The sequence below is a fragment of the Lepidochelys kempii genome, chromosome 15 (genome assembly GCF_965140285.1).
Source record: "Lepidochelys kempii isolate rLepKem1 chromosome 15, rLepKem1.hap1, whole genome shotgun sequence".
Taxonomy (NCBI): domain Eukaryota; kingdom Metazoa; phylum Chordata; order Testudines; family Cheloniidae; genus Lepidochelys; species Lepidochelys kempii.
The window spans coordinates 23,974,450-24,000,489 of NC_136394.1; the positions used below are offsets into that span (position 1 = coordinate 23,974,450).

General features: G+C 43.8%; 1 protein-coding gene across 2 annotated transcripts; it reads left to right on the forward strand.

Moving 5' to 3' along the window:
• Positions 1–257: 257 nt before the first annotated feature.
• On the forward strand, positions 258–25,402 carry DHX37 (DEAH-box helicase 37). Of its 2 annotated transcripts, XM_073312446.2 has the most exons (27): positions 258–469; positions 1,545–1,714; positions 2,702–2,814; positions 3,152–3,479; positions 4,429–4,577; positions 5,305–5,397; positions 6,039–6,135; positions 6,843–6,956; positions 8,472–8,573; positions 9,850–9,964; positions 10,343–10,438; positions 11,020–11,090; positions 11,922–12,066; positions 12,381–12,457; positions 12,778–13,010; positions 14,015–14,126; positions 14,969–15,075; positions 16,249–16,437; positions 17,457–17,581; positions 17,982–18,098; positions 18,322–18,494; positions 18,940–19,054; positions 19,894–20,031; positions 20,448–20,542; positions 20,638–20,711; positions 22,928–23,025; positions 24,155–25,402. In XM_073312446.2, the coding sequence occupies exons 1-27, from the start codon at positions 364–366 to the stop codon at positions 24,235–24,237; spliced, it is 3,435 nt and encodes a 1,144-aa protein (XP_073168547.2). In that variant the 5' UTR covers positions 258–363; the 3' UTR covers positions 24,238–25,402. The 2 variants fall into 2 exon arrangements, with proteins under 2 accessions (XP_073168547.2, XP_073168548.2); XM_073312447.2 differs by lacking the exon at positions 22,928–23,025.
• The last annotated feature ends 638 nt before the right edge of the window (positions 25,403–26,040 follow it).

The following is a 26,040-nucleotide window of genomic DNA, read 5'->3' on the forward strand; positions in this document are numbered from 1 at the left end:
GAGTGGGTTTGTTGGGGGAGGTATTTTTTCATGCTTTGTGTGTATATAAAAAGATCTTCTGCAGTTTCCACAGTAGGCATCCGATGGAGTGAGCTGTAGCTCTCGGAAGCTCATGCTCCAATAAACTGGTTAGTCTCTAAGGGGCCACAAGTCCTCCCTCCCCTGCTCCGTGTCACTCCAGCCATCCACGCCCCGCCTCTTTCTCTCGCCCCGCCCCCTGACCCCGCCGCTCTCGCGCGATCTGGGGCGCCGACCCCGGAAGTGTTTGCTGCCGGTGCCGCACGTGGGTGCCAGCCAGGCCGGCGGCCCCTTTCCCGTCCCGGGCCGGGTCCCTGCTCCTGGCGCTGCCCGCCCGCCCCCGCCATGGGCAAAGCGCGCAAGAGACACAACTGGAAGGCGCGGCTGCCGGGGGGCGCCGGGGGGCCGCCGCCGCCGCCCGCCCCAGAGCCTGTGCAGCTGGAGCTGGGAGGTGAGTCCGGCGCCCTATGAGCGGGAATGGGCGGCCCGGGCCACCCCCCCCCCCCTTCGAACGGGCGCCCCCTCCCCCCCGGCACACTCGCCCCCTCCCGAGTGGGTGACTCCTTGGCACACTCACCCCTTCCTGAGGAGGCGCCCCTGGCACGCTCACCCCCCCCCCGTGCACACTCACCCCCTCCCAAATGGGCACGCTCCCTTCTACCCTTACCTCGCCGTGTACCCTCACCTCCACTGTGCACACTCATCTCCTCCCGAATGAGTGACCCCTTTGCACACTCTCCCGTTCCTGAGTGAGTGCCCTTTGCACGCTCTCACCTCCTTGCGCACACACACACCTTCCTGAGTGGGTGACCCCCTTTGCACGCTCTCACCTCCTTGCATGCTCACTCTCCTTCCCGAATGCGTGACCCCTTTACACAGTAAGTCACTCCTGTTGAGCCCTAATGTGTCTTTCTTTGGAAGAAAATGAACTGGTTGGGAGGTTGAGTTGCCCCTCACCTTCATCTGTCATGGTTTTGAGGTACGTTGTCATTGGCAGTGTGGGGAAACTTGCAGTGCATTTGCTTGTGCTGTACCTGCCCTAATCTCAGATACAAGCCTATCAATAAATCCAGGGTTATTTACCTTTTAGCAGCAACAAGAGGTGTCAATAAGTTCAGACCCAAGTCGAGGCAAGTTTCAGAGCCATGTGGTAAAGCTTTTGAGTGCTGCTAACTTGGTGTGTGGGCTTGGACAAGGGACCTACCTTGTGTGTACCCCTTTCTTCATTATGAAAATAGGGGTAGTACTCATTTCCCAGGGGAGAATTATTTGGTACAATGTTTTGATTATGAAAACTTAACCTTTTTCCACAGTGGTATTACTCAAAAACAAGAAAAGACAGATTTCATCATGAAAATAACCATGAAAGGAGAGGAGCATTGTTTCCCTGCTCAGCCATCCTACTGGCTTTGTCAATAATATAGTTGTTGCTATTGCCCTTTTATTTAAAATCAGTGAGCTTTGCAATAAGCCTGTTAAAAATAAGCTATCTAGGGCATGTGACTGACCAAAATCGACACTTTCAGATGAGGCAAAGCTGAAAGGAGTGGATGAAAGTAATGCCCTGGTCCTGCCAGCTAAAAAGACAAAGACGAAAAAAGTAGCTTGTGAGACACAACGAGAGAAGAAGCCCCTGAGCAAAAAACAGAGGAAAATCTTGCAGAAAGTTTTAGAGCAGAAAGAGAAGAAAAATCAGGTAGGTTGCATCTTGGTCGTAAGGCTTTGCCCAGCTGTGGTTGAGTCGGTGATAAAGAAAACTGTTTAAACAGGCCTGTTGTCAACAGGATTCCAGAGTCGCTTCCCTGGGAATATAAGCAAGGATTTTCTCCTTAGAATCATTTTATAGCATCTGCCAATCACCAGCTTGCAGGAGCAGAGGAGAAGTGTCTAGACACCTTATTGTGGTCCAGTGCATTGTCAAGAACTGTGTAGACTGCCACATGCATTTCAGTGGGAGGTTGACAGTGAAGCCTGCTGCCAGTTTAAGTTGGAACGGCGTTCGCTATTTAACTGCTGCTTGTTTTGCTAAAAGTATACAGCTACCCAGGGACTATTGGTACAGCATGCGGCTGTAGACAGAGTTTGAGTAGAGTCCTACCACTGATATCAGAATGCAGTGAGAGAGCAGGAGTGCAGGTCTGGGAGCCTAGGACTTCTGAAGTCTAGTCCGGCTTTGGACAAGTCACGTAACCACTTTGAGCATCTGTTAAATAGGGATGATTCTTAGAAGTATTATTCTAAGGATTGTCTAATATTTGCAAAGTATTTTGAAGGTGAAAAATGTTGTTTATAAATAAAAAGCATTGGGCAAACATTACTTTTTTCAAGATGACTGGCAGAATGAAAGGCTCCAATACCCCTCTTGTATCAAAATATGAGACAAAATTCCATCAATTAAAAGGTAGAGAAATAAGTAGGATGAAGATCCTTGACCAGCCTTACTCATGGGGTCACTAGCAACACTTCCATAGCATCTCTCTCTACCTTATTGTGGTTTTTCCCAGCATGCAAATATAGTATGGTTCTGTCCCCCTAGTCCTTACTCAAGCTAAACTCCAGTTGACTTGGTAGCTGAGTAAGATAGAACTTGAAGTGAATCATTTTTGCTGGTACAGCAGTTCTAACAGTGATTATGTGTGTGTGTGTGTATATATATATATATAATTTTTTTTTTTTCCTGTAGCGAGCTGAATTGCTAAGTAAGTTAAATGAGGTCCAGGCTTCTGAGGCTGAAATGAAACTTCTGTACACCACTTCCAAGCTGGGTATTGGAGGACGCATGTACCAGACCAAACGGTAAACTTCCATCTATTGCTGCAGTTGTGAATCAGGCATACTATTGCTTTCTCAGTCTCTGTGTTGCACGTAGATTCCCTTTTTCCTTTAAATGACTTCTTCACCTATGTTACTATACATACTACTTGATAGATTTGTAAATTTTTTAAAGTCCAAAATAGTTTGGTAGTTATGGTGAGGTAGAAAGAAAATGAGACTTATTACAGCCTCATGTTCTTTGAGCTGTTTTCCTTTTTTTTTTTTGGGGGGGGGGGGGGGGCGTGTTTGAGGATCTGAAGTGTGAAAATGCTCGCTATATTGGGGAAAATGCCCATAATGTGTAAATGTTCTGCTTTAGGACAGTACAAGAAGCAGGCACCACATGTCCGGAGAAGATTAGTAGCATCAGTGGTGCAAATAAAAAAAGGTGCAGACTAGACCTAGAACTGGAGGCTGAGAAGAAGACTGAATCCTCTGATAGTTCTTGTGAAGAGGAAGAGCATAAAGAAACAATTGAAAAGCCAGCCGCTGACAGCTTTAACTTTGGAAAGGTGGAAGAATGCATTACGAAGCCATTGCATAGTGATCCGGCTCCTCCTAGCACATCAGCTCATCAAAAAGCTTTTCATAAGCCATCTTCCAAGCCTGCGGTTTTCATCCCAGTGGACAGGTCGCCTGAGATACAGGTCAGTCTTTGTTAGTGATTCATCACAATAAACGTTCTTCAAGGAGGAAAAATCGGAGTGACACTCTCCATCAGACTAATTCATGGCAAATACTTGAGTGGAGACTTGTGGGATTCACCTGCATCAGTCATTAACGTTGATAACACTGCAAACAGTGCAGAGTGCATTCCCAGCATTGCTTTGTATTACTGATACCAGCTGTTGCCGGTTAGAGACACAACTTTGGGCTTTGAGCTTGTCAAGTGAATAAAGAAGGAAACGACTTTCAGTTTTGTTTCAAACCATGTATTAGTCACTAATTCTAAATATTTAATTTATTAGTGATCTGAGATCTTAAACCCTTTTGGTGTAATGAACTGAAAATCTTAATTGTTAAACTGGGTTTTATTCTCCATTATGCTAAATGTAGTTTCGGATAGATTTAATCTGCAGAAATTTGAAAGGGTCCACTTATTGAGCAGATATATGATAGTGAGTTATGGAATGAGTTTCCATTTGAAATGTTGTTAAACTCAAGAGAATCTTAGATGACTATATGGAATCTAACAAATCGGAGGACTGGTTTAGTTTCATGCTTGAGTTGCCAGCTACCTTTTGAGAAGTCAGGATGGAATATTTTGCTGATCCCAGTTCTTGGTTGGCCTGGTGGTGTGTTACCCTACATTTTAAAACTTTTCAAGCCAGGAGGAGGAGGAGGGCAGACTGTTACCAAAATAACCTAGATATTAGAGGTCTATAGCCACTTCTGCTCCTACATGTATTGGACTGTGTGTGTAAATATCATTCATGACTTTTGGAGTGGAAAATCCATGGTGGGTTGAATCTTTCAGACTTTTCATACAGCTTTTTTTTTTTTTTTTTTTTACTGAGCTTGACCCATTGAAAAGCAAAGCAAGAAGAGGGATCAAGACACACAGACTGAAAATAAAGTTTGTTTTGTTTTCAATAGGAAGCGAGACTAAAGCTTCCTATCCTCGCTGAAGAGCAAGTTATCATGGAAGCTATTAACGAGAATCCTGTTGTCATCATATGCGGAGAAACCGGGAGTGGTAAAACCACTCAAGTGCCTCAGTTTCTGTATGAAGCCGGCTATGCCAGGTAGGATTCTGTTCTTTTATACTGAAAATTGTTGAGAATTTGTTTTGGTTTTTTTTTTAGTTAAGTTCCGTCCCTTTCTGTTTTTTGAACTTTGTCTCTGTTTAAGACTCCTGTGTTAGTGCTATTAACTCTATGAGCAGCAATTGTGCCTACATCAGATGGAGGTGAAATGAACTTGAAGGAGAAAAATCTGTGGGCAGTCCTTAGTTTGCACAAAAATCCCTCCAGATAATTTATTTTAGAGCTTTTAAACTGCTACTGTGTTTTAAACATGACTGTTTTGTTTTTCACAGTAGGGCTATAATACTTGTCACTAACTGTGAAGGTAGGTTAGCTAAGGGGGAAAGCTGGTGGGTTCATCTCTCCAAGACACGCCACATGTTCCTTGCAAAATTGAAATAAACACCATCATATGTAGTGAAAAACCATCTGCAGCTTGTCAGGGGCTACAGACCCTTTTACAGGATTAGGTGGCATAACCAAGATGCTGCCTGCCTTCCGCCGCTCAGTCTCATTCAGGTGCAATGAACGTTCCACTTCTGCAGTATTCCCTCTCCAGCCCAGACTTCTTTTCCAAAAGAGCCAGTTTGGTAGGGATTACCTGGTCCTCCCAACAATAAAGGAGAACCTGCGGGTGTGGTAAGACAACCTCAAAACCCACCCGGAGGAAAGCCTCTTGTCCTCTTTCCTAGGTTTGTCTGTAAAAAGCTTTTCTCCTCTGTCCTAGTTCCGATGGCATCATTGGAATCACAGAGCCTCGGCGTGTAGCCGCAGTGTCTATGTCTCATCGGGTCGCTAGGGAAATGAATTTTTCACACAGGTAAGGGACAAAAGATCAGGGGCTAACCAGGAAAGTCAAAAACAGCAAAACCCAGTCCCCTTCTAGTATAAATCTTCTGCTGAGTGGGAGAGGTTGGAGGGATGTTATCTTGGGGTCGGATTAGTTGCAGTCTGTTCTGCTGGCCTTTCCAGAGAGGAGCCGTAGGAATCTTTCAATGAACTCAGCACTGCTGCTCCCTAGAAAAATCGATGGCGGTCTTGGTGTTAACAAGCCCTCATAGCTCCCATTGGGGAGCCCGTGGATTAATGAGGAGGTGCGGAAGGAGACATGGCTGTGCTGTGTGAAGGGGAGAGCAGGTGTGCCATAACAACGGGCTAGTTGAAAATAAAGCCATTCTATATCCAGCTTTCTTAGCGGGGAAGGTTCCTGTATGGGACAGTGGCATTCTGCATGTGCTAGAGTCTGGGAAGCGGAGACTCAGGCAATCTGTGATCTTCCACGCGCCTTATGCTGCGGTACCAAGTCATAGCTGAATTGGGCTGAAGGCAGCATTCTAAACTGAACTCTGACTTTCCTTCCTTTCCCAGCTTTTTACATTCAGTCTATAATGCTTTGCTCTTTTTAAAAAAAAAAAAAGTGTGTGGCTTTGTTTGTGTAATACTGATGTATTTTCTCTACAGGGTAGTGTCATATCAAATACGTTATGAAGGAAACGTTACAGATGAAACCAAAATTAAGTTCATGACGGATGGTGTGCTACTGAAAGAAATTCAGAAGGTAGATTACCTTCTGCAATGAAAAAACAAAGTATTTAATGTCTCTAGAGAGAAATTCCACACATTCCTGCTAGCACTTGCCATGAGTACAAGCGTTCCTTTCTAAAACAAAACCCCTTTCAGCCTTTAAGTTGTATTTTTGGTGACTAGGTGTCTATGATTATTCTTTTTATGCTTGTTGGAGGTACAGTTCTTGTTTCAGCTGCTGTATTGACCTTCATAGGAATAGACGTTGGGATTTCTACATCACATTTTCCAGTCTGAGAATGGTCCAGGGATTAGGGCAACAGTCTACATCTTGGGGTAACCTGGGTTCAAGCCCCTGTTCTGCCACTGGCTTCCTATGTAACCTTGGGCAAGTCACTTAGACTGTGAAATATGGCTAGACTAGGACTGTGCCTTCATTTCCCATCTGTAAAATGGAGATAATAGCACTTTCCTACCTCACAGAGGTGTTAAGAGGACAAATGATCCCTAATCACCTCTACTTCTTCCCCCATGATGCACAACCAATTTCAAGACAATCCATTTCAGTACACTAAAGATTCTGTGATGTGTTCAGATAGGATAGTAATGAGGATGGTCATATAAACCTAGATAGATTCGAAGGATGACTACGATGACTGACCCAACCTTAACGCAGAGACCGACCCGACTGAGACTTGACTTGATGTGATGAGATGACTCAGCTTCCGTCTTTATTTCCAGGACTTCTTGCTTTTGAAGTACAAAGTGATCATTATTGATGAAGCCCATGAAAGAAGCGTGTACACAGATATCCTGATCGGCCTCCTATCTCGCATCGTGCCCCTTCGTGGAAAGGTAACAAAAGCAGAGGTGGTTGTGCTGAGATGAATAAAGAGGAGTATGAGGAAGCTAGATTAAATAATGAATAGCAAAGAAAAAGTAGATAAGGGGCCGCTTTTGTCTTTTGTTACATCACAAGAACTGCGGGATGTTCCATGAAACGGGCACGTAAAACACTTACACACACATAAAAAGGAAATAAATTGTTACACAGTACCCATTTAACCTGCATAACTCACTGCCACAAGACATCAAGTCCAAGAACTGAGGGGGATTTAAAATTAGACATTTATTCAGAAAGTGAGGACGCTCACCATTACATGTGAATGTAAACCCTCATCCTTCAAGGTATAAGCCAACGATTAGGAAAAGACTTCCCCTAGGGGAATCTTACATCTACCTTACACCATGGTTTTGGTAAAGGGAAATCATGCCTCACTGATATACTAGAATTCTTTCAGGCAGTCAACAAGCATGTGGACAAGGGGGATCCAGTGGATATAGTGTACTTAGATTTTCAGAAAGCCTTTGACAAGGTCCCTCACCAAATTGGAAAAGATTCGGAAAAGGGCAACAAAAATTATTAGGGGTATGGAATGGCTGCCATATGAGGAGAGATTAATAAGACTGACCCTGGAAAAGAGACAACTAAGGGAGGACATGACAGAGGTGTATAAAATCATAACTGGTGTGGAGAAAGTAAATAAGGAATTGTTATTTACTCCTCCTCAGAACTCAAGAACTAGGGGTCACCAAATGAAATGAATAGGCAGCAGGTTTAAAACAAACAAAAATAAGTATTTTTTTTCACACAACGCACAGTCAACCTGTGGAACTCTTTGCCAGAGGATGTTGTGAAGGCCAAAACTATTACAGGGTTCAAAAAACAACTAGATAAGTTCATGGAGGTTAGGTCCATCAATGGCTATTAGCCAGGATGGGGAGGGATGGTGTCCCTAGCCTGTTTGCCAGAAGCTGGGAATGGGTGACAGAATGGATCACTTAATGATTACCTGTTCTGTTCATTCCCACTGGGGCACCTGGTTTTGGCCACTGTCAGAAGACGGGATACTGGGCTAGATAGACCTTTGGTCTGACCCAGTATGGCCGCTCTTATGTACCTTGAAATATCTGGTACTGGCCACTGGTGGAGACAGGGATGCTGGAGTAAGTGGACCACTTGGCTACTTCAGCATGACCATTCCTAGGAGTCTGTTTTCATTGTACCTTTGCAAACATGCAGCGGGAGGTTCGGTGCCTTGCTTAAGGCTGGCCTCTTGGTGAGTCTGTGGCAGAGTCAGGATTGCGAATAGGATTTTTGTCTGTCTAAGGACCACAATATTCAGCCCTCTGTCTGTACTGTCATTTGGCCTTGTATTGCACTTTGTGCCTTTCAGACTGTGAGGGCTTTGGGGCAGAGGCTTACATTTGGTGTCTGCTATGGCAGCACACGTGCGCGTGTCTAGTGCTACATAAGCGATTACAAGTGGCCAGACTGCAGCGTAAGACTGCATGTTTGCATTTCCACAGAAAGGGCAACCTATGAAGCTGATCATTATGTCTGCCACCCTTCGTGTTGAAGACTTCACTGATAACAAGAAACTCTTTCCTGCTGTTCCCCCTGCTATCCAGGTAACGGTCATCCTAGTGGCATCTGCTGCCATGGCTGTAATGAATGGGGTCTGACTTGGGTTTCCTTTATAAATCTGGATGCTTACAGGGGCATTTTTCCTTTTGCTGCCTCTTATTTACAGTCCTCTCAGCCAGCACTGCAGTCATTTCAGCGATGGCAACTGCAGGCAATTGTCCTGCTTGTAATTTGTTTTGAACTATGTATTTTACAGCTTCTCTTGCTAAGAATTCCAGCTCCCACTGAAGAAAGTGATCTCAAAACATTGACGGTTACAGTTTAGAAAATGATCCAAGTAGAGTTCTACTTTTCACAGAGTGGAATCCCTCAAATTTTGACACTCAATAATTTTTAAAAAGCCTTTTGGACTCTTAAATAGCTCTCATGAGTCTCTGATTCTACTGACTTGTCATCAATTTGTGTGGTAGAGGCTGGAGAAACGTCTGCTATTTTTGGTAACCTACAAAATGTTGGCTCTGCTGAAGCAGTGAACATAGTATTCAGAGCTGTGCTGATACTGCCCATGCACAGAAGGTGAAAGGCACCGTGGGGCCAGATTAGCACCTTCATTCTTACTTGAAAGTCTGAAGTCACTTTAATGTTAATTTAGTGCTGTTTGTGTTCAGTAGGAGTGCAAGATGTTCGCGATTATTCTGTTTGTTGCTTTAAATGTGACAGCTAGTTTTCTGTGGGTAGCAAGCCAGATATAAGGAATATTAAGCCCTTGATTGTTTAGAAAATTATACTGGAAAGAGAGGTCTCCATTCAAAGTGGTAATTCTGGTTGATTGAACGTAAAGTATCATTGGAAAGGTCTTTGTAGTATGAAAAATACTGTTATACCTTAGGGCAAAAGCCAAACATATTGGTTGTAGTGAGCTTCCCGTCTTCGGGGTCTCAAACTAACAATAAGCTCGACACTGGGGCTGCAGATAGAACGCTTACCAAAGCAACTGCTGGACTGGGTTACCACCCAGGTATTCTCATTCTCTTTATTTTTTTAAGATGATTTGCTGCACTCATATTTTCAGAGCATCAAAACAGTAAATGTGAACGTAAATACAGAGAAGAAATAAAATGGTTTACAAGAATAGGTTATTTAAAACAAATGTATAAACCAGTTCTATGGCGCGTGGTGAAATATCTGTTTAACTGTGTGAAAGGACACATTGTCAAGGCTTTTAACGAGCTTTCTGATTTCCCCCTGAGCCACAGTACATAAAACCCACTTCTGCTGTAATCGTAAAACGAGGCTCTTTCCTGTTGTATTCCTTTCTAGGTGGATGCAAGGCAATTCCCTGTGGCTGTTCATTTTAATAAGAGAACTCCAGTAGATGACTACAATGGGGAATGTTTCAGAAAAGTCTGTAAAATCCACCGAATGTTACCCGCAGGTAGGACTGCTGCAGAGAACTCTTCAGCATCTCAAATTCTTTACACTTAAGATGTTTCCCAGAAGGGTCTAACTGTTTTAGGGTCTAAAATTTGTTTGTTTAAAAACAAAAAAACCCCATAAAAAACAGCAGCGCTGTCTCTTGTACTTTATTCCTTGCAAGGGATGATGTTGGAGAATAAGCCTATACTTAAATATGCGTTGGTGTGCTGCATGATTTCTCTCATGTGTTAGTAAGGAATTGTGAAGAGGGATACGCGGTATGTTCCACAGTTATGATGTATTTGGCATTGTCCTCTCTGAAGAGTGAGCACTAGTTCTGTGATTTTCTTTTTGAAACTACCTGTCTTCTGATTTAAGGTGACCTGTTCTGTTGCAGGAGGGATCTTGGTGTTCTTAACAGGCCAAGCGGAAGTACACTCGCTCTGTAGAAGACTAAGAAAAGCCTTTCCGTTCCGTAAAAATAAAACTGAAGGTAACTCCAGGGACTAAAGGGCTGCTAGTGTTTGACCGTTACATCGCACAGAGACACAAGTTTACTTTTAAGGTTTTAAGCAACGAGTGTTCCAGAAATGAACTTTTGGAAAGACCTATTGAGAGACATGCTGATGACTCAGCTTCAGCTAAATAACCTTTGAGAAAACAGATCTTTCTGTGTTGTGTGTGATTTCCCCATCCTTAACTCCCCTGGGGTCCATTGCATTTCGCCACTGTTTCAGCCTTGCAGTGGTTACAGGAGCTTGCAAAGAATGGTGCAGTTTCCTAAAATGGAAGATCATTTTCACATCCTCTCCTGTTGCAGCAAGCTAATCCTCTGCTTCAGAGTCCTCCTCAAAATGCACCATTTCACAGCAATCTGCCAGCCCTCAGCCACTGACATGCTGTGATTTCTTAACATAACGAAAATGCCACTGAGGCCCCCTTACCCACTTGGTCACTGGCTACTTTTTGCTTTGACATCTTGAATTATGAGCTCCTTGGGGCAATGACAATGTTAAGCTCTGCTCTGCAGAGTCATCTTTCAGCACTCTGAGAATCCCTCATGCTTCTTCATAGGAGATGAAGAGAAGGAAGAATCAGTCGAAGAAGCCAGGAAATTTAAGAAATCCAAACAGAAGAAAACTATGGTAATATATTTTAAACTTGAACGGAATTGGCACTCATGTGAGTGGTTAATTGTTTCAAAAGGGCAGGAATTTAGATTACCCCTGTTGAAAGCCAACACTGAACTTCCTTTTCAGTCATTTGTATATAGCTCAGGAAAACGGAAGGTTTTCAAACAATTTTTTTTTTTTAATACTTGGTCCGATTTATAAGCAACTTGCAGTTGTGTGGCTGTCCCTTAAGTAAAGAATTCCATCCCACTTTGATCTAGATTTGCAACTGCTGCATTAAGTGGTTGGTTGAGGGAGAGGGCTTGAGTGCACCCCTGGGCACTACAAGAAGGGGAGATGGATTTCCACTAGGAAGCACTAATAAATTAGCACTTTAATGGAAGGAACTCTGGACTTCAGGATTCCTTTGTGAGGAAAACTGGTGTTTGGCTGCTGACTGTGTAAGTGATGTAAACTTTATTGTCAACAGATCATTACATTATTAAAATATTGCTCTCTGATTTTAGACCCTGATAGGTAAAATTGCCTGAAGGAGGATTGTGGGGAAGGGAGAAACCTGATGTACAAAACATCATTTCTACTCAAAATGTCCTTAAAAATATTTAACCGGCTTGTCTTTCCTGATTCCTCTGTTACAGATGCTGAGTTAATGTTCCTGCCATGTAGTACGAATGAAATATTTAGAGCCCAATCCCCCGTGCATCTTGAGATCAATGGAAGTTCAGGATTGGGACCCTAGAGTTGCATTTATTACCTGCTTCTAAAAGCTTTTAATGACGATTTGCACAACTGCTTATATTAAATCTAGAAAGGCTTAATGGTTCCCCCTTCTCTTGCCTCTAGCTGCTACCCAAAATCGATCTGAACAGTTACTCCGTTTTGCCAGTGGACGAAGGCGATGAGGACAGAGAAGCTGAAATGGATGATGATGAGGATGCTGTGGGCTCTGACATTGACCTAGATTTGGGGGATGATGGACTGGACGAAGGTTTGATACTTTGAAATGAAAACCACATATGTCAAACAAACCTCACTTACCAATATGTGAAACTGTCCTGTTTGCTTTGTTTCTAAACTGTTGTGTTAACACTTTGGGGTGTGTAGTGTAAACCATTATTTACAAAGCGTGGGTTTCTCATTGCAGGGTTTCTGATGGCAATTTTAAAAGAAGTGATATACAAAATCTGATTTTTTTCAGGTTGAAAGGTGTATAAAAGTTTAGTTTGCCAGGACACTGTTGGGAATGAAACGCTTAGTGTTTGCTTTCCATGTTTTTAAGAATGCCATTTTGTTTCTTGACAGGTGAGAAGTCCGATTCTTCCCTTCCACTCTACGTGCTCCCGCTCTACTCTTTACTAGCACCAGAAAAGCAAGCCAAGGTAAAGGGTTATTTGCACAGGAATAAGTGACCATTCTCAATACCTGACTTTAGAATGTATGCAGCAGCTCTTGGGTTGTGTGCTAAAATGAGCATCTTGAAATAGCCTGCAGTGGGCAGACCAGAATGGGCCCAGTGGGAGCTTCAGGTAGGGGAGAAAACAGGCCTCTGCTGACCTTTTTGCTCAATTCACGTACCAAGAGATGTGATGTGAGGTCACGCTCATTGTGATCGCTTCTGTCTTTCTAGCTCATCTGAGTTGACCTTGCTAATTTGCTTTACGTGCAATGCATTACATCTGCTGAACTGTGTTTGCTGCAGGTGTTCCGACCTCCTCCTCTTGGAACAAGACTGTGTGTTGTTGCAACCAATGTGGCTGAGACATCTCTCACTATCCCCAGCATTAAATACGTGGTTGACTGCGGGAAAGTCAAGAAACGCTTCTATGACAAAGTTACTGGGGTTTCGTCTTTCAGAGTCACCTGGACGTCTCAAGCATCTGCAAACCAGCGAGCAGGACGAGCTGGCCGCACGGAGCCAGGGCACTGTTACAGGTTGGTCAGTTCCCTCTCCACAGGCTTCTTGCAAAGGAGGGGTCAGGGTCTGAAAACCATTCTCTGTTTGTTGGGCAGCCAAATGAAAGGAAAATACCAACACTCGCCGTTGTGTAGTGGACAGCTCCCCTGGGTCTCATTTCGTGCACTTCACTTGTTTAGAATGCACCTCTCTCAAGACATTGAAGCACTACTTGATAAAACAGCCCAAATACAGAACAGTTAAAATGATCCAAATAGAACTTCCCAGCCCAAGATAGCCTCTAGATAATGTTAGCAAAGAGGGAAAAGATTGCAGGATATTAACTCCTGGACGCCTTCCTGAAAATTTCTTGTCTGCCCACTGTCTTTGCAACAAAGGAGGTCTGGATGGGATTTTAGAGTCAGCTATAGTTTTGAGAAGAAGTCATGATTTCCTAACTGCAGCATTGCTAGCTGCCTCTGGCTCAAGGAATGAGACTTCAGTGGGAGGAGCTAGACCGGAATGATTGGCGTGGCACTAGCCCATTAGCTTGGCTTAACTTTTATCATAGTATAGTCAGCACTTCTGTTATGTTTTATTCAACTGAAACAGATGTAGCGTGATATTTCCACAAGCTACCTAGTACAATACGTTGACTGTATGACTTCATCTAGTAGATGAAATTGCAGGTCAGTGAGGGACAGATGCACTGAGCTGCTTGCTTGTGCTGGCTTAATTTGTACCACTGTGATTTTAGAAATATCTGTTAACGCTTTATGTCCAGTTCCGATTTAATGATGCTGTCTTAATACTTTATGCACGAAGATGAATTGATTTCTCTTGTGTGGTATTTTAGATGTAAATGTGGTTAAAATGCTTCAAAATCTGAAGGTTAAACCTTTAAAAATTCACTTTTTCTTATTCCAAAGCAATGTTAAAAACAAAAAAAAAAACCCTTTATTTGCTTTTGTTTTCATCTCGGTGAAGTGTATGTTGGTTCAGATTTCATATAAGTCCCTAACCAGCACTTCTCTTTCATTAGGCTCTATTCATCTGCAGTTTTCAGTGACTTTGAGAAATTTTCTCCTCCGGAAATTACAAGGCGACCTGTGGAAGACTTGATTCTACAGATGAAAGCATTAAACATTGAAAAGGTGAGCCGAAACGCCGGCTTTATGTTATAGCACTCTTTCAATGTCTTCTGGGAGCCAGAAATAAGCATAAATTGCCGTACCGCTGCCTGTTTGGTTTGAGGATACGTTGTGCCTTGTATTATAGATGGCGGGGGGGAGTGCTATGTTGTAGTCCCAGGGCTTGGTTTTCATTGGCTCTGATCTTGCAATGCATTGCATCAGACCTCCTCAATAGGCTTTACAGCCTCATCTCCACTTGTGCGTGCACTGTGCTTTTTCAGCAACAGTCTCATGAAAACAGCCAGCGAAGCACAGACCTGGGATTTCAAAAATGGGGCAAGGAAAATAATGGAATCTATTGTTCCTTAAAAGAACAGAGGTTATGTTCATGCAAAAGGAGCAGTAAAGCCTACATGTCCATTGTTTGTGTATGCTAACTTCACAGGTGTCCTCTAAGCCTCTCAGCTCCCATATGAGGGGCAATATCTCCATTTTACAGAGGGGTACTCTGAGACACACAGGCTAAGGGCTTACTTTTCAGAGGTACCGAGTCCCCCCAGACTCTCATTGCCTTAAATTGGGAGTTCTGGGCACTCAGCACTTCTGAAAAGGCCTTCAAGTGGCTTGTCTAAGACCATAGTTTTATTCAGTAACAGTCAAGAGTAAAACCCTGGATTCCTGACTCCTAATTGTGTGCTCTTGCCACTACCTTCCAGGTGTCTGTTTCTCTTTGTGCTGGGGAGTTCTCCTAAATATATTGCCTCTCTGACTTTTGAAACCAAAGAGGACTTGTCTCAGATAAACTACACCTAAACGCTACTGTTCAGTGTCAGTTATACATTCCTTTCTTCCTGCATTCTTAGGTGATCAACTTCCCTTTTCCAACCCCGCCTCCAACAGAGGCGCTTGCAGCCGCTGAAGAGCTACTGATAGCGCTCGGAGCCCTGCAGGAACCACCCAAAACAGGAAGGTAGGGTGTCTGAGGTCTCCCACAAGTTTCTTCACAGCGAAGAGTTACTGAGGATTATAGCAGTGGCTGGAGGCAGCAATAAGTGGGTTTTTTTCCGTACATCCTCTTTTACATGATGGTGAGACGGAGCTTTGCCCGTCTCCCTTCTGTACTAGTTCTCTGACCGTCTCTCCTGGGTATCAATGCTGTAGCAGGTTTGTCAACCAGGCTACTTGCCAGAATTCTTTGCACTTCCTAGTCTGTCATAAACTGGTGTTTAAACCAGCTATTCAGACTTTAATGGCTTGGATTTCTACTGCACTTTGAATCGACACCGCTCTTGAAGCACTGTATAAACCCTACAGATGGGGAGCATTTCATGCACCACTGAAATCTTGGTTAATAACGTTCAGAGGCCTTTCCAGGCCTTGTAATGTTTGTGCCGATTAAATATAAAGGTGAAACAAGGGGACCCAGTAGCTCAGTGGATTGATAGTGGAATATGAAGCTTTTCATTTCTAAAACCTTGGCTGCCCAACACGCTTGCAGCAAAATAACAGTCAGTTTTAATTCACCCTTCTGTTGTTTTGCCGTGAGTTTCTGCATGGCCACTCTTACTCTGGAATAGGTGCCCTGTTTTGATATTCACCGAAATCAGTAAAAAAAAAAATCAATTTAAGCTACATCAAAATTGGACACTCTTATTCTGAAATGAGGGTTCGCACGCAGACTTGCAATGAAATAACAAAAGGGGCAAATTGAAACCGATGCAGTTCCTTTGCTGTGAATTTGGGTAAATCGGCCCTAAGTGACCGTTTCAAATGCAGCCTGGGCTGCTAGGGACCAGAAACTGTCACCATGTGACTCTTGTTCTGTGAAATGAATTGGTTTTTCAGCCTAACTCCTGCTGCCATCCCCACACTTGCTCACACCCTGAGAGTCCCAGGACTGAGAATGAGCCCTCCTGACACTTGGAGGTGGTCCGGGCAGGGCAGGGTGGAGGCAGTGTTGGGAAGAAAGGAATTCACAGCCTGAATTTGGAGTCTTTAGTTGCTACTAAAGTCACATATGCAATCGGAGAGAGAAAAATCCAAGTGTGTAATAAACAGCTGGCGAGTCAAAGTCTACAGAAAAAGCTTGTGCAAAAGGGGGGGAAATGCTGTTATCTCATGACTTGGTTTCCGCCTCTTCCAGGCTGAAAGAGCTGCAGAGAGCAAAGCTGAGCTGTCCAGTTAGTCCCTTGGGCGTGACCATGGCGTCCTTTCCTGTGGCCCCACGCTACGCTAAGATGCTCGCTTTAAGTAAACAGCACGACTGCCTGCCCTATGCCATTACCATAGTGTCCGCAATGACTGTTCGAGAGCTTTTTGAGGAGTTTGAGAGGTGAGTGGCTTAAGCTGGAGTACAAATAGGTTCCCTTAGCACCAGATACCATTTAAAGAGTGCCTAGGTATTGCTTTCTGGAATACCAGCCAAAACTGGAGAGAGAAGCTGGACAGGGAAATGCTTGTTTAACCCCTTATATACAGCATCTCTAATGGTTACCCCATGAAACTGGTGCCTATAGAGGTAAGCATGAAGGTGGCAGTGAAGCATCGTTGACTGACTCCTGCGTTCTGTGCTTGGTGGCATTAATTAAAACCATAGCCTTGTAGATACCTAAAGATCTTGTCTCCCCGTTTCTAACATTTGTCTTGTGATTGCTGAAGAGTTACAGATAACAGACTAAAATGTATCCCATGTATAGCTGACATCAGTGGTCATTCTGCCAGTAGCCTGAAGTTGGAAAGCTGTAGGGGAGATCAGAGTAGAGGCGAGGCAGGGCATTCTGTTAAACATGACCAGCGTGCTGTCTGTCTGATTCCCCAGCACTAATGACTTAGCTTTTTAAAACTGCTCACTGGCTGTTCAGTCTCACTTGCTGGACGGGGGAGTTGGGTCCATATGTAGGCAGGGGCATGGTGAAGAGTCTGAGTCTCTCGTCCAATGGCTTCCTCAACACCCTGTTCAGACGTACACCTCTCTGATAGGATGCAGCACCGGCTTCAACAGCAGCAGTGTCCCTGATCCTTTGTTGTAGCTTCTTAATACTCCTGGGGGTGGCGTTCCATTCACACGCCATTCTCCCAGGTGGTAGATCAACCCCTGGAGTGCTGGGGCAGCGCTTTCTTCTGATAGTGTCCCAGTTTTTTTCTATTTTTGGATCAGCCTGAGAGAATGAACCGACTGATCCCTGGGTTTCCTTTTTATCTTCCAGTTTTATACAGGCTTCTTGCTACCAATTTTACATCAGTCTGTCTGGTGGTTAGTGATTCTGGAAGGGAAAATACAGGGCTGCTTTGACATGGCTTCTGGTGCTTGCTAGGAAGGTTTAAAGTGTATTGATTGTGCTTTTGGTTTAGACCAGCTGTAAGTGAAGAAGAGACGGAGAAGCTCAAGGGGAAGAAAGCAAGAGTTATACAGATGCGAAGGATCTGGGCTGGACAAGGGCCTTTTCAAAAGCTAGGAGACCTCATGGTGATGTTAGGTATTTCTTGCCAGTGACTTGAACATACTGTTTGTTGCGGGGAGGTGGTTAATTTCAATCAATGTAATCAGATATACAAAGCTAAAGGATTCATAGTGCCGCAGCAAAGGGAAATGCCGTATAACGAGGGAGACTTGCTGTTCATAAAAGTTGAGTCCTGTAGTCCATCTCTTGCCCTCTGGAAGCTGGTGTTCTGTAATATGTTCATCAGTGCATCCTCCAGGCTAGTTCCAGCCAATGAGCAAAACTGAATAGATAGAAACTATGGGATTCGCTACCCCACTGTGAGGAAATGTTCTGCAGCCTAATCAGTTTCATCTTTGGGAAGCTAGTTGGCGTTTCTGTTTTGTTTTGTTAAAGCTCTTTGTTCTTTCCCTGCTGAATAAATACCCTTTTCCAGGAGCTGTGGGGGCCTGTGAGTATGCAGGGTGCACTTCTAAATTCTGTGAAGCGAATGGGCTGCGATACAAAGCTATGGTGGAAATCAGGCGCTTACGGGGGCAGCTAACAACAGCAGGTAAACGTTTAGCAGCAGATAACTCAGTTGCGGGCTTGGGCTTTCTCTGTTCAGCACGGTGCAGCCTTTTATGCTGCCAGCAGCATAGCCCATGCTCTGTGGCTCACCACAGTGGTATTTTTCGTAAACCCTAAACTGGAGGTTAAGTCTCCGTGACAAATATCCATGGCTTTAGAGAGGAAGACAGTATTTACTTATCTTAACTACTCTTGCTCTTCCTCAGTGAATTCAGTCTGCCCCGATGCTGGCCTCTTCGTTGATCCAAAAATGAACCCCCCCACGGAGACCCAGGTGACCTATTTGAGACAGATAGTGTTGGCGGGGTTAGGGGACCATATTGCCCGAAGAATCCAGGCAGAGGAACTTCTGGATGAGAAATGGAAAAATGCCTACAAGGTAAAGATGAGTGGCATGGCTCAATTTGACCATCACCCTCCTCCTGTAACTCTGTGATCTAGAAATAAGAGTTCTCTGCGGAGCGTGGTCTCGTGGCCCAAACGCAGGATTGGGGCTCTGTTCCCAGCCCTGCTCCAGTGTCATGATAGGAAGTTAACTCTTCCATGCTGCAGGTAACCCACTCCCAGTCTGGGGTGATTATTTTCTATGGTGTCTCGTCAAGATTTTAGGAAACGTAATGAATGGTGATTTGCAAAGTGCTGTGAGGTCCCTAGAAGGAAGGTGATGCAGAAAACCAGGGTGTTACCAAAAATCTCCATCACTTAAAGAACATCGTAAATTGGTGAAGGATTTAAACTAGGTGCTCTCAAGGAACTGGATTGCTAATAATCACGGTCTCCTTCCATGCTACCGTTCATCTCGAGCCCTTTGTGCTTTCTTTAAGACTCCTCTGCTGGATGACCCTGTCTTTATCCACCCCAATTCTGTCCTCTTCAAACAACTCCCAGAGTTTGTGGTGTATCAAGAAATTGTTGAAACTACTCAAATGTACATGAAAGGTAAGATTGCTCAGCTCCTCCTCAGTCTTCAGATCCGTCCAGCAGTTTACTGTGGAATCAGAGTATTTCACTTGCTCGCTGCACAAGTCCTACCTGCCCTTTGGTGCTGGCCAGGAGCGTGGGGATCAGTAGAGGGCAGCGACTAACTTCTCATTGACTTATCCCCAGGACCAAGGAGCCCTGTCCAGCTGGAAACAGCCTCCAGAGCTGCCAGCCCTTGGTGGCTCTGGGCCTCCCTGAGGCAGCCATGAAAATTGCTGCTGATTTCCTCCTTGTTTCACAGTATCCTAGACCATCCCCCCTCTGGCTCCTGGTGGTCTTTCCCTTCCTAGGTGCAGAGTTGGATTGGCTTAGGAAACCGACATCCAGCTGCACGTTGCGTTCTCTCCGACTGCTCGGGTGGTTCTCCTCCCACCCCCAGTTGACTGCCCTAAGCAGGGAGAAAGACCTTTTTCAAAGGAGCCAGGTGGTCAAAAGAGGCGCTGGAGCCTCATGGCTGGTAGCTGCTTTCCACAGACCAGCCAAAGAGAAATGGGCTCCATCAAGTCAGATTCTGCCTCCCCTCCCACCCAACAAAATGGTACAGGGCAGGAGAGTGAGGCTTGGGTCTGAAACAAGGGCTTAGAGTCCCTCTCCGCTCTCCTTTGACTCTAGGTCAAACAAAACTGTGCTGGAATCCATGGGGATACTTTCAAATGGACCCTGAGGCAACCTGTCTGAGGAGCTCGCCTCCAGTGAATGCGAGTTTCACTGAACATTACCCCTGCGTAAACAGTACTGAACAGATTGTTCTGAAGGCAAAGACGCTTCATTTTGTGGTATGTGTTTTCATTCTGAAGGTGTTTCGGCCATTGAATCTGAATGGATCCCAGTCCTGCTACCTCCGTACTGTCACTTTGGGAAACCTTTGGAAAATCCTCCTCCATTTTATTGCCCGGATACAGGCAGAATAAGGTGCCACAGACCAAGTGTTTTCTGTAAGTTTCTTGAAGCACAGCATGTTGGAATGTAGCTCTGATGTATATTACATTCCCCTGTAAACTGCTCTGTATTGCCCTATTGGCTGTAAGGCCATGAAATAAAAACTCTTTATGTCCAAAAGGACTGAATCCTGCTAGTTGTCAATGTTGTACGTGCCTTGATACGGCTTATGTATCTCCATTGAGTTCTCCAGAGCTAGCGCAGAGCTGCTAGCATACCAACCTCTTGGCACTGGGAGTGCTGTGATGTGTGTCACATCCTGTCCTATACTGGAGGACTTCTGATGTCACTGTTACTAGCTGCGCATTTCTCTAAATGCCTGCAATGTCTCTTTGTGCTCTGCAATCTTACGCTGATGGGAAAATGCACATTGAGAATTAAATAGAAGACCTAATATGACCTGTATTTCCAGATCGAGTAGGCTGGCAGCTTCCAGCAGTGGAGGTAGATTACCCAGAGGGTATTGATCGCTACAAATACTTTGCCAAATTTTTACTGGAAGGAAAGGTAAGTGTATTGCAACTTGCATGGTTTCCCCTTACATTTTAGAGCATCCTCTTACTTTATGGCAAGTGTCTAACGAATGCTAATGTTTATTTTAGATTGTTAAACAGCTGGGCTCTTATAAGCGTTGTTTGCTGTCCAGTCCACTCACAATGCTGAAGACATGGTCCAAGTAAGTTGTTAAAATAATCAGCTAAACAAGGTCATGCCACCCAGGAGTGGTGTTAGTCACTTGAGCCTTCTTAAAAGGGAGGGACTTCCAAACTGGGAAGAGCATGAAGATAATTACCTCAATTGTTAAAGGGAGAGAGAAGGAAAATTGTCTTAGTAAACCTAAGGCCAGTGGCCTTTATCAAGGGAAACTGGTGAACTGTAAGGATCCTGTAAAGACTTACACATGTGAGTAGTTACGCTGGCTTCAATGGGATTATTGGTGCCAGTAAAATTACTTGTGTGTAACTATTTGCAGGATCAGTCTCTGGGCCTCTGTATTTAATTTTCTTCACAGTTTAGCCAGCTAAACCATTTTCAGTCGTCTAACAAAATAGAAGTTCCAAAGAGGTTTTTCCTTTTGTGACACTGACATTGTAGCAGTATAATAATTAGGGCCCTACCAAATTCGTGGCCGTGAAAGATGTGTCCCAGACTGTGAAATCTGGTCTTTTGTGTGCTTTTACCCTATACTATACAGATTTAACGGGGAAGACCGGCATTTCTCAAATTGGGGGTCCTGAACCAAAAGGGAGTTGCAAGGGGGTCGCAAGGTTATTTTAGGGGGGCAGGGTCATGGCATTGCCACCCTTACTTCTGCACTGCCTTCAGAGCTGGGCAGCCAGAGAGTGGCAGCTGCTGACTGAGGGTCCAGCTCTGCAGGCTGCATGCCATCCTTATTTCTGCGCTGTTGCGGGTAGCGGCTCTGCCTTCAGAGCTGGGTCCAAGCCAGCAGCCGCCGCTCTCCAGCTTCCCAGCTCTGAAAGCAGCACCGCTGGAGTAAGGGTAGCAGTACTGCAACCTGCCATACAACAACTTTGCAAACCCCCCCCCACACACACACACACCCCTCCTTTTTGGGTCAGGATCCCTCCAATTACAGCACCATGAAATTTCAGACTTAAATAGCTGAAATCCTGAAATTTATGATTTTTGAAATCCTATGACTGTGAAATTGACCAAAATGGACCGTGAGTTTGGTAGGACCCTATCAATGATCAGCACTGCCGTACACAACACACCTTTCAAGATCCATGGAACCTACACATGCCTATCATAACATGCGGTGTACCTCATCCAGTGCACTAAATTCCCTAGCAACTATGAGAGTGACAATCACTACACTTTCAAATGAGCTCACACAGGAAAAAGATAAGACAGCAACATCCTGTTATCTGTGGGTGCCACTTTTCACAAAAAGAAAAGGAGGACTTGTGGCACCTTAAAGACTAACAAATTTATATTAATGCTCAAATAAATTGGTTAGTCTCTAAGGTGCCACAAGTCCTCCTTTTCTTTTTGCGAATACAGACCTTTTCACAAAGTGATCTCTTTCTATATCTGACCTATCAGACCTCATTCTCAAAGGAAGCCTGCACATTTTCAAAAGACGAACCTGGGAGCTTAAATGCATAACTTTGCTAGATACTAAAAATCATAGTCTTAATAAAAATACTGGATTTATGACTCATTCCAACAATCTGGAACCCACTCACCCCCTTTTTATCCTATGACTACAGGGGCGTTAACGGTCCACTTCACCTTGAATATGTGCTAACTACTTATGCTAGGTTGCAAAGTAGCAGCCGTGTTAGTCTGTATCCGCGAAAAGAAAAGGAGGACTTGTGGCACCGTAGAGATTAACACATTTATTTGAGCATAAGCTTTCGTGAGCTACAGCCCACTTCATCCGATGCATGAAAGCTCACGAAAGCTTATGCTCAAATAAATTTGTTAGTCTCTAAGGTGCCACATGTACTCCTTTTCTTTTTACTTATGTTAAACTCCCTGTTCAGTCTTGTATTTAGCTGTGACACAGAGTGCCTGTCCCAGGACCAAAGAAGAGCTCTGTGTAGCTTGAAAGTTTGTGTCCCTCTCACCAACAGTTCGTCCAATAAAAGATACGGCCTCACCCACCTTGTCTCTCTCGTATCCTAGGACGAACGTGGCTACAGCAACCCTGCATACAACAGTGGTAGATTTCAAGTTGGGACTGTCCCTTTAGTCATAGGTTACATGTTTTATGTCTACATCTAACCTCTAACCAGTATTGTCATAAAACAAATGCAGAACGCTAGACATTAAGCACTGAAGTAGAGATGCAGCCATAATATAGTTAAATAAATGAACGTAGCTCACATCTATATCTGATCCCCTTTCGTTTTGGAATTCACTCAGGCTTCAGCCCCGGACAGAAATCCTGCTGACGGCTCTTGTTTCAGAAAGTGCTGATAGTCGTGATGCTTTGCTGGCTGCGTGGAAAAAAAATCCCAGGTGTAAGTGATCCATTTGCTGGGTGGTGGCGATTAACCATTCCAGCATAGGGTTCTTATCTGATTTCAAGCAGAGCTGGTCTTTCGAACTTTTACAAAAGGAACAGACAATACCCTGCCAGAGAAATTAGCAATCATTTCAGTGTCTTCCCCATTAGGGTAGTTCAAGTTGTGGTTTTGGTCTTCCAGTAGGACTGGAAGAGTTAGGAGAGTTCATAAACTGTCGTCCTCCGGAAATGAATATTTGAAAAGATTATTTTTTTGTCATACAGTTGTCTGGATTTGTAAATGATGCTAAGCAGATTTTGTAGCAGCTCTGTCACAAAGTGGCCATGATATAGGAAGAATCCTGTGCCAATTAAATTTATTTTTCACAATATTAAGCATACCAAATAATTTGACCTTTATACCAGATGCTGCAAGGAGTAAAAAAAATCCTTTCCTAACAGGATTCCCAGTATTAACTTTAACAATAACTCTTGCATACTTTTAGATCATTAAAACACTTTAAAAGCGTTAACTGTCAGACAAGTATTTTTCCCCATTTTTACAGGTGGGGAAGCTGAGGCAGAGTAGTGGCCTGTATAAGGTCCCAGAGAGAGCCTTGAGTAGGTCCTGGTTTCCAGTCCTGTACCTCTCTATGTTCTCCTACTCACTCTTGAGCCCTGGGCCTTATCTTTAACCTGGGAATAGTCCCATCAAAATTAATGGTACTACACACTTATATAAGTACTCTGTTGGATCAGGGCCTTAATTTGGATTTAATGATGATTTGTCTTCATCACAAAAAAGCAGAAATGCCCCAACACTTCAGCTGTACCTTTCTCAAGGAGAAAAGTTCTCTCTCAAGTTTGTGGCCCTGAATACTGAGATTTGTGCAATGAATGTGTGCAAAGGAGTTTCTTCTTTGGTCTTTCGTGGGAAAACACAGTGCAACAGAGAAATTAAAATAATCCAGCCTTCCATTGCTATGTTTTTATTTCTCTGGCTGTAAGCAGAGTTTAATTCTTTTACAGACTCTTGAAAGCATGATCAAACTGACCCAGTTGTTAGTCCTGCCTTCTAGTAGACCCTCTTCTGCTGTTAGCTATTTTTGACTCGTGGACTGATGATTCATACCTTTCTGTTTCAGACTTGCTGTCTGCGTATTGCCAATGGATCCCCGAAGTTATGCATGATGACGTAGCCAAACGCTGGCCACCTGTGACATTATGAATTGTGAAGATTTCCCTTCTATGGATAATCCCTATCTCAGACTTCTCTAGAACTCCCTTTTTGAGGGAAGACTTGAGGGAAAAAAAGGAAAGTCCATATTTTGGTGGGGAGAGACTGATTTACTAATGGAGGACATCTTACCAGCTGTTTTTGCTAGGGTGTTTTGTAATATTTATTATCTCTTGGGTAACTTTATCTATTGTATTTAATTGATTTTTCTTAAAAGCTTCTTTTTAGACTATATTAGTCAATCGGACTATAGTAGATGTGTAGAGTACTTGACTTGAGCAAGTAAAGGGGGGTATATGTGACCGTGGTATGTTGTAGCTTAAAAAAAACCCAAAAATCTCTCTAGTGTTCCTGGTCATCCAGGATGAACGCCTCATATGCACAGCTGAAGTTCAAGACACAAATGAGTATATAGCCCCTTCATGTTCCAATATTCCTTTTTGTCATTTGAATTCACCACAGAACCAGGATAGCCACAAACCTCACACCTTCAAGCCACTTTCTCTTTTCTTTTTTTTAATTCCTTTCCTGTCTCATCACTTTTTCCAACTGTTTTTTTTTTTTTCCTGCAACTTCCCTCTGCAACCAGCCTGCCTGCGTCTAGCTCCAGTGGGGAAGAATGCCAAGACTACTGTCCTGCTAGACAACACAGTGTGTCTTGCCAAAAATCCAGTTGGTGCTGGTCATATTTCAATTGGTCAGCAAATGCTGTAGGGTTATTTGTATTGTCAATTTGTACAGTGCAAAACTCTTTTTGAAAAGGAATATAGGGCAAGGGGGGGATGCCTTAGATTATTTTACAGATATAATCTTTAAATCAGGCTCACTTTTTATATTAAAGCATCATAAAAGGGCATCATGATTTCCTTGCGTAGGCAAGTCAGCATCCCAAACTAAACTGGAGATATATTTAAATGTGGAAAAAGCTGATGCAGCTTTGTTTGGGGTCTGTTCAGTGTGTATCTCTAGAAACGTGGTGAGCTATTGTGTATAAAATAGGTGTTTTTTATCCTTCGTAGAGACCATGGACCTGCAGTTATTGAAATATGGCCATAAATAGCTATTTGAAACTGTTTATACATTGTAAAAAAATGTAAAAATTGTTCATATTTTGAAAGGGGATTTTGTGAATTAAAACTATTGTCTATTTCTTTTATATCTGCTGGCTAATTTTTCCTGTTCATTGTAACAGGTTTGCAGAGTGCTAGACATGCCCTTATTAGGGATGTAAATACCATTTTAAAAATTAACCGTTTAAACGACTAAAAATATTTCATTTAAACGGTTAACCGATAAAGCCACTGGGGTTGAGGCTGCTTTTCCATACCCTCAATTCTGCCCCCATGGTCTGGCTGATCGATACCCTTCTGTATTCTGCAGTGAGCCTGTCGGAATGCACCTTTGACGGATCCTCTGCCCTTGCCTTGGGAATTGAAAGGAAGCAGCAAGCACGCTTGGGAGGTGGCAAAGGACAGCCCTAGCATACCCTACACACATTCAGAGTGAGACCTTTGGCCGCAAGGAACCGTTGTGCATTCTTGGGGTTAAACCACCAGCTAAACTTCCCTTTCGCTTCACCTACTGTTGTAATGTTCGTTATTGCTAAATCCAGTGCTCAGGCCACATCAATTTGCCCTTGCTTAACCCTGTGTTACTTTAAAGCTAGTTCGGGGGTGAGGGCAGCAGTGGTCATGGGGGGGTAGAAATAATGCACCCCACACTCTGTCTACGGTTTGCAGCTGATGAAGTGAGCTGTAGCTCACGAAAGTTTATGCTCATATAAATTTGTTCGTC